At 39.9% G+C, this 8,614-nt stretch overlaps 2 protein-coding genes across 2 annotated transcripts; one reads left to right on the top strand and one right to left on the bottom strand.

The window, feature by feature from the left end:
- Positions 1-744: 744 nt before the first annotated feature.
- LOC117658782 (olfactory receptor 6J1-like) lies at positions 745-1,901 on the top strand. The gene has a single exon (XM_034406885.3). The coding sequence runs from the start codon at positions 754-756 to the stop codon at positions 1,744-1,746; it is 993 nt and encodes a 330-aa protein (XP_034262776.2). The 5' UTR covers positions 745-753; the 3' UTR covers positions 1,747-1,901.
- A 5,380-nt stretch (positions 1,902-7,281) lies between these two features.
- On the bottom strand, positions 7,282-8,614 carry LOC117658780 (olfactory receptor 6E1-like). Its single transcript, XM_087893343.1, has 2 exons — positions 7,649-8,614; positions 7,282-7,584 (listed from the first exon to the last, which is right to left on the bottom strand). Exons 1-2 carry the CDS (start codon positions 8,282-8,284, stop codon positions 7,282-7,284), a joined length of 939 nt encoding a protein of 312 aa, XP_087749469.1. The 5' UTR covers positions 8,285-8,614.

Below are 8,614 nucleotides of genomic sequence, written 5' to 3'. Positions count from 1 at the left end.
GAACAGAACAGAACAGAACAGAATTCTTCATTGGCCAAGTGTGATTGGACACACAAGGAATTTATCTTGGTGCATATACTCTCAGTGTACATAAAAGAAAAGATACATTTGTCAAGAATCATAAGGTACAACACTTAATGATAGTCATAGGGAACAAATAAGCAATCAGATCATATTAGGAAACAGTCAATATAAATCTTAGGGATACCAGCAACAAGGTTACAGTCATAAGTGGAAGGAGATGGGTGGTGGGAACGATGAGAAGATTAATAGTAGCACAGACTTAGTAAATAGTTTGACACTGTTGAGGGAATTATTTGTTTAGCAGAGTGATGATGTTTGGGAAAAAAACTGTTCTTGTGTCTAGTTGTTCTGGTGTGCAGTGCTCTATAGCGTCGTTTTGAGGGTAGGAGCTGAAACAGTTTATGTCCAGGATGTGAGGGGGTCTGTAAATATTTTCACACCCCTCTTTTTGACTCGTGCAGTATACAGGTCCTCAACGGAAGGCAGGTTGGTAGCCATTGTTTTTTTTCTGCAGTTCTAATAATCCTCTGAAGTCTGTGTCTGTCTTGCTGGGTTGCAGAACCAAACCAGACAATTATAGAGGTGCAACTGACAGACTCAATCATTCTTCTGTAGAACTGGATCAGCAGCTCCTTGGACAGTTTGAGCTTTCTGAGGTGGCACAGAAAGAACAGTCTTTGTTGTGACAGTGTTTTTTGTTTGTTTGTTTTTTTCTTTGTGAGATTAGAAATGGGAAACCACACCAGTTATGAAGAATTCATCCTCTTGGGCTTTCTGATTGGGCGAAAAGCAGAGATATTCTTGGCCACAATGCTGATAGTGGTGTATACGTCAACGATATTTGGTAACTCGGCTATTCTGTTCATTACCATTACCGACCGTTGTCTCCATACGCCAATGTATTTCTTCCTTGCCAACCTCTCTGTCCTAGACCTGTTTTTTTCAACTGTAACCGCTCCCAGTTTGTTGAGGAATCTCCTCTCTGGAATCAAGACCATCTCCTTTGCTAGCTGCATGGCCCAATCCTATTTCTACTTCTTCCTGGCAACAGTGGAATACTTCCTCTTGACGTGTATGTCCTATGACCGCTTTGTGGCCATCTGTAACCCATTACATTACCCGGTGGTCATGAACGATCGTTTTTGCGTTCAAATGGTGATGGCTTGTTGGTTGGTTGGGTTTGCCTTTGTCCTCTATCCGACCATCATGATCACCAGGTTCTCCTATTGCCGCTCCAATGTCATCGATCACTTCTTCTGTGACAGTGAGCCTCTACTGAAGTTATCTTGTACAGATACCAGCTCGATACAAATCGTCCTGTTTCTGTTATCCTCCATCGTCATTCTTTGTTCTTTGAACCTGACACTGGTCTCTTATATTTACATTGTCTCTGCTATTTTGGTTATACCCACTGGCTCTGGGAGGAAGAAGGCCTTCAACACGTGTGTGTCTCATCTCACTTTGTTCTTGATGGCTTCAAGTGTCTCCATCTTACTGTACGTGATCCCATCTAAGCCGTCGACTTTGGGGTCTCGCAAAATCCCGGCGTTCCTCAGCAGCATAATTAACCCATTCCTGAGTCCTTTTGTGTACACTCTGAGGAACAATCTGGTGAAGACAATCCTGCTAAAGCTCATTGATCGGGCTCAAACCTTCACGGTTCAGAAGGCGGAGAAATTCTTCATAATTGTGGTCAGGTTTATAGGGAAAGCCAGAATTTAAAACAGTGACATCCCACTCTTTTTTTCCCCTCAGACTGAATATGGAAGCCATGTTCCAGAACATTCCTAGAAACAAGCCTGGGAAGATTAAACAACCCCTCTATATTATATTCAACTTAATGCAAATGACATTAAAATATTCAAACAAGGTTAAAATGATGATTTTCCGTTTATTTAATAGGCACCCCATTTTGCCATTTTAAGATTTATTCTTTCTTTCCATAGTGTCTTCATACTTTCTATGATTACAACATTACATATTATCTAGATTTTTTTTTAAAAAAAGAAAAGCACAATGGGAATATATCTGCTGAAAAAAAACCTCAGCATTGGTGACAGGAAGGGCATCCGGTCAATAAACCCTCAGCTCCATTCAGCTGTCCAGATCTACCCTCCAAGGGATTATGGGGTCATTAAAAGAAAATGATTTTTCTTAAAAAAAAAAAACCCAAGTGAATACAGATAGTCCTTGACTTACAACAGTTCATTTAGTGACCGTTCGAAATTACAACACCACAGGAAAAAGTGACTTATGACCATTTTTTCACACTTGTGACCATTGCAGCATCCCCATAGTCACATGATCAAAATTCAGATGCTTGGCAACTGGTTCATATTTATGACGGTTGCAGAGTCCCCGGAGTCACATGAACCCCTTTTGCAACCTTCTGACAAGCAAAGTCAATGGGGAAGCCAGATTCACTTAACAACCTTGTTCCTAACTTAATGTCTGCAGTGATTCACTTAACAACAGTGGCAAGAAAGGTCGTACAATGGGGCAAAGCTCACTTAACAAATGTCTCACTTTACTCGTTGGGTCTCTGAAATATTATTGTGAGTCTCATGTATAGCGTGGTGTGAGAAGCTGTCCTGCACTAAAGAACTGTGGTAAAGACAGAAGGCAGAGATTCTAGTCCTAAACCAAATAGTTTTTGGACATTATTGATTTAGCTCACTGACTTTTTCTAACAAAAGTTGGCTTATTCTGTGTTTAGGGGGAAAAAACCACAACATATTTACAATTCCAAAACCCGACTTTCCCTTCTTCTAACAGTGAGATATCATGACATACTAGGCAATATTGGTAGACTTGGGATAACTGGACATCTCTTAAATATTTCTATTTATTTTGGTACAGTCCAATTCAGAAGATGAGAAGAGTTCTGTGGCTGCATTAAGTGAAGGCCTGCTAGGTCACACAGTGTGCCACCGGATGTGTTTGGTAAACTCACAATCGGGCCTCACAAGGGCGATTGTCTCCTTCTATTGTTCTCCACAACCTGTCAAGCCTGAATTTGATTGGGGTGTGGGATTGTTTGTATCCTTGGGAATTCTGATGTGAATTCAGTTTGACACTGTTTGGAGCTGAAGGAGGATGGAGCCTTCAGTCAAAACATCATAGCTAACCAATGAGTCAGGTGCATTTCAATGGCTGGCCGACCGAAGGAGAAGAGAAGTCGCCAGGCAACTGGCTCTCATCTTGGTTGGGCCATGTGACTGGTTGTTTTGGAAAATGAAAAAAAACTATTACTTATATTGGGGTGGAAAGCACGGAAACGTTTAGTACTGGCTTTCCACCAGTATGAAGCAACCAGCTACAGAGATGCTCTTACTCCCAGTGGCTATGTTGACCAGTGCTTTGGGAATTACTGAGGTTGGCAATCCGATGTCTGCCCACGCCACATGTCGTAGGAAGAAATACATTCGGGTGTAGAGTTGGGCATTCAGTAGTGTGATAATAATAATCCACTCCACTCCATTCATTAAACTAGAAATAGGAAGTAGCATTGCACCCAGTCATTGTATGGTTTATATGTGGCATGAAGTAGGTATTCATGGTTTATGAATAGTATAATGTGCAACTTTCACCAATTAATTGAAGAACAATAAAGGCATTTGCAGTAAGGTTCACTAAATTATCTTGTATATTCCCATGTAAATATTGGAACCACATATAATTTATTTGTACCATATGACTATCATTAAGTGTTGTACCTTATGATTCCTGATGAACATATCTTTTCTTTTATGTACACTGAGAGCATATGCACCAAAAACAAATTCCTTGTGTGTCCAATCACACTTGGCCAATAAAAAATTCTATTCTATTCTATTCTATTCTATTCTATTCTATTCTATTCTATTCTATTCTATTCTATTCTATTCTATTCTATTCTACTCTACTCTACTCTACTCTACTCTACTCTACTCTACTCTACTCTACTCTACTCTACTCTACTCTATTCTACTCTGTTCTATTCTATTTCTATTTGCTTCCAAACCAGTCCCAAGCATTACAAATCAGAAATTATCTGACTTAATCTTCTTCTTTTGAACTCAGAAATCCATTTCTTAGTTTTACAAAGTAATATTTCAGCTCACTACTCTTGAGAATTACAAGCATTACAAAATGCAAAGACAACCACTCCTTGCAAACTACACTTAAAGATATTCACCGTTTTTTCAAGATCCTTCTGGTATTCATCATCTGAATCATGCTGACAAAATCAGTCTTCTAGATTATCAAGGTATGTTTTAATACAGTTACAAACCAGAAGCAAAGCAAAAATATCCAACTTGTATTCACTAATATATTTTTGGTTAAATGTAGTATTCTCACCGCTTGAAATCGTATCAATCAGTGTAGCATCTGCATAATTTTCGTAACTCCTATGCCATTTTGTTATCTAGTAACAGACATTTTCTAGATTGTTAAACTATGTCAATTTTGCTTACAAATCAGAGGCAAAGCAAACACATCTCTTAAAATATTACCTCTTAATTCAATTATTCTGGGAGTGCTATGTTTCCTGGGATTTGATTGCTTATATCATACTTTAATAAAACCCATCAAAATCCTATCCCACCCAAGGCGTTTTGCAATTATTTCCAAGAGATGTGCAAATCTGTCTCCACTTCAGCTGAAGATTGATTTGATTATCTGTTCAATTCAGATCAAATAATACAAATCGGGGACTTCTTAAGCAGCAAAAAAAAAAGTATTATACTAAGTCATTAATACTAATGATATATAGTTTTAAATTAGTATTAACTTTAGTATTTAATTGAGAGCTATGTTTACTGTGATTTGATTGCTTATCACCAGTGGTGAAATCCAAATTATTTTACTACCAGTTCTATGGTGTGGCTTGATGGGCGTGGTGTGGCTTGGTGGGCATGGCTTGGTGGGCGTGGCAGGGGAAGGAAACTGCAAAATCTCCATTCCCACCTCACTCTGGGGCCAGCCAGAGGTGGTATTTGCCAGTTCTCTGAACTACTCAAAATTTCCACTACTGGTTCTCCAGAACCTGTCAGAACCTGCTGGATTTCACCCCTCCTTATCACACACCTGAATGGAACCCATCAAAATCCTATCCCACCCAAGGCATTTTGCAATTATTTCCAAGGGATGTGCAAATCTGTCTCCATTTCAGTTGAAGATTGGTTTGATTATTCGTTCAATTTGGATCGAATAATACAAATAGGTTCTCCCTCAATCAATTTTGAGGGAGAATTGCAAAGTATCACATAACATGATCAGACTTGGAAGTCAAGACTCTGGAGTCATATTTCTTTTATCTAACTGTAGTTAGATGCAGCTAGAATTGAAAAAGGTCATAATCTTGTGAGTTGGTTGGAAGTCATCAAGAAAGAACACCTCGTTAGAACCTTGTATTATTCATATTATTTATTAAGCCTATTTGCTTCTCACCTCATATTGAGGTGACTGTGGGCAGCTTACGAACATTAATTTCTATATTCTCTCACATTTCATGCCTTTGCTATGCATTTTCTGTTATATAGCCCGGTGCACTCTTACAGGGAGGGCCTCCTTGAGGTCCCGTCGGCCAGACAGTGTTGGCTGGCGACTCCCAGGGAGTGGGCCTTCTCTGTGGGCACACCTACTCTGTGGAATCAGCTCCCCCTGGAGCTCCGGATGGCCCCTGACCTTTGCTCTTTCCGCCGTGACCTCAAAACATGGCTATTTGGCCTGGCCGGATTGGACTGAAGGGGTTTTTTAAAGGGGATTTTATTGGCTTTTATATTTGAATATTGAATTTTATGTGTTTTTATCATTGTGAGCCGCCCTGAGTCCTTTGGAAGAGACGGCGGCATACAAGTTTAATAAAATAAATAAATAAATAAATAAATAAATAAATAAATAAATAAATAAATAAATAAATATTCAGGATCATTGCCTGATATATTCCATAATCACAGAACTCCATTCCACACTTCTGTTTTTTTTTTTTTTTTAGTTGGGATAAAACCTCAAGTTGAATAGCCACATTCAAAAATATTGACTCCACATGTGAACCAAAAACAAATCTCTTATTGTATAGTATTACATATGATTCACATTCGTCTACCGAAGGGGTGAAATCCAGCAGGTTCTGGAGAACTGGTAGCGGAAACTTTGAGCAGTTCAGAGAACCAATAGCGGAAATTTTGAGTAGTTCGGAGAACTGGCAAATACCACCTCTGGCTGGCCCCAGAGTGGGTTGGGAATGGGGATTTTGCAATATCCTTCCCCCAGGAGTGGGGAGGGAATGGGGATTTTGCAGTATCCTTCCCCTGCCATGCCCACCAAGACATGCCCACAGAACCGATAGTAAAAGCATTTGGATTTCACCACTGGTCTACTGCATAAATGATCTACTAATAAAACATAGTTAGACACAAGAAACAACAGAGGGTAGCTGTTAGTTCTTACCAGAAGATTATAAGAGCTTTGAGCATTAGGTCAGGGATGTCAAACTCATGCAGTCATGGCAGCATCACATGATGTATAGAGATTTTTTTCTCCTTTACTCAACTGGGTATTAGTGTGGCCAGCGCATGATGCATTCGGCCTGTGGGCCGGGAGTTTGACAGCCCTGCATTAGGTGAACCTCTCATGCCTCCTAGGTCAGATAATGTGCAACCAGATGTGTTTTGTAAATTGACAACAAGAAGAGGTGGACAATTGTCTTTTCCCATTATTCTTCACTAGCAACCAGTTTTTCAGGGATTCTGCCTTTGATGTCCATCAGATGTTTCCATCCCTGATTACCCCATTCTTTATACCAGGGGTCAGCAACCTGTGGCTCTGGAGCTGCATGTGGCTCTTTCACCCCTCTGCTGCACCTCCCTGTCACTCAAAATATATGTCACAACCACCGGCAACACAATTTATTGAGCTTTTCAACACCTGTTAGGCCAACCACAGGTAAGTCCAAGAAAAGAAAAGTTTCAGAAGAAAACAGAACGTTTAATTTAACTATATATGCTAGTTTTGTGGCCGCTCAAGAAATAGTCAGGCACGGGAAGGGTTTTGTGACTCCCAGTGTTTTCCTTTTTGTGGGAAACGGGTCCAAATGGCTCTTTGAGTGTTTAAGGTCACAGACCCCTGCTCTATGCATTCTCAAGTCCCCTTGTAAGAGCATCTCAGTGAGTGATTGTTACATCTGAAGGCAGCACATACTATAGCTTAACAATGCATTCTAAGACATTAAATCTGAACATCTACTTAGAGCCAAATCAGTAGCCAATCATCTCAATTTTTTGCAAAACCGATCCTTTGTCTCAGTTCAGCCTTCAAAGCATCTTGCACTTGTCTGTTCCTCAAACAATATATAATTGGGATGAGAAGAGGTGCCATAACAGTGTTCAAAAGAGCCACCATTTTGTTGTAGTCTAATCCGCTGGTTCCTTTCAGCTTGATATACGTGAAAATGCAACCGCTGTAAGCAATGGTAACCACGGTCAAGTGACAAGCACAAGTGGAGAAGGTTTTCTTCCTCCCTGTAGTAGATGGGATGCGCAGAATGGTGGAAATGATTTTGACATAAGACACAAGGTTGACACTTAAGATCCCAAGCAGAGAGAAGATGGCAACCAAAAATTTTGATGTAAGACACAATGTTGAGACTTAAGGTCCCAAACAGAAAGAATAGGGCAACTACAAAATCAATCATTTCTAGGAAGCTGGTGTCAGCACATACTAGTTTTATTAGGGGTCCATTGTCACAAAAGAAATGATTCATGACATTAGGACCACAAAATGGCATCAGAAATAAAGGAATGCATACAACTAGAATTACTGATATCCCCCCTAGCAAGCAACAAAACACCAGTAATGAGCAAACTCGGTTATTCATGATGGTTGGGTAGTGAAGAGGGTTACAGATGGCTATGTACCGATCAAGAGACATTGCGGCCAGTAGAAAGAATTCAGTGGCACCAAGGACCAAATAAAGAAATATCTGTATGAAGCAACCAGCTAAAGAGATGCTCTTACTCCCAGTAGCTATGTTGACCAGTGCTTTGGGAATTACAGTACTCATATACCCAATATCTACCCATGCCAAATATCGGAGGAAGAAATACATTGGGCTACAGAGTTGAACATTCACCTGTGTGATAATAATAATCAGCGTGTTTCCTATTAAAGTCAGTAGATAAATTCCAAACAGGAGGAGAAAAAGGCTAACTTCAAGGGGAAAGTTGTCAGTCAGCCCCAACAATATGAATTCCCTTACTGTGGTCCAATTTGTCATCAGTCCATTCCGAAAAACAGTGTGAAAGGATTAACTTCCAATCTCCCTTCTTCTTTTAATCGCTTGTTTCAAATGAGCGTCATTTTATCAGTTTCCATTCTTTGTATTAAAATCAATGAGACGTTAAAATCCGATGGTTTGAATCAGAGCAAGATTCTTCTGATATCCTATTCTAAGTTCTTCCTTGTAGACTAATTCTGGGTGTGGTTAATCCAAGTGGAGCTACCTGGAACCACTTCGTGCCAAAAACAATTCATCTTTGTGGACATGCAAAGATCTGTCTCTGGATGGTGATTTTTTGGGGTTATTTCACCTTTGCTCAATGTTCTC

Source organism: Pantherophis guttatus, chromosome 4 (assembly GCF_059756535.1).
Source record: "Pantherophis guttatus breed Tessera chromosome 4, ASM5975653v1, whole genome shotgun sequence".
In the NCBI taxonomy this organism is placed as follows: Eukaryota; Metazoa; Chordata; class Lepidosauria; order Squamata; family Colubridae; genus Pantherophis; species Pantherophis guttatus.
This window is presented reverse-complemented; position numbering and strand designations above follow the sequence as displayed.

Excerpts from the sequence above, each read along its gene's own strand:
- LOC117658780 (XM_087893343.1), bottom strand. The coding sequence starts at position 8,284 with ATGACAAATTGGACCACAGTAAGGGAATTCATATTGTTGGGGCTGACT. Across the intron at positions 7,585-7,648 it reads TTGGGACCTTAAGTCTCAAC|CTTGTGTCTTATGTCAAAAT; the intron begins ATTGTGTCTTAC and ends TTAAGTGTCAAC.
- LOC117658782 (XM_034406885.3), top strand. The coding sequence starts at position 754 with ATGGGAAACCACACCAGTTATGAAGAATTCATCCTCTTGGGCTTTCTG.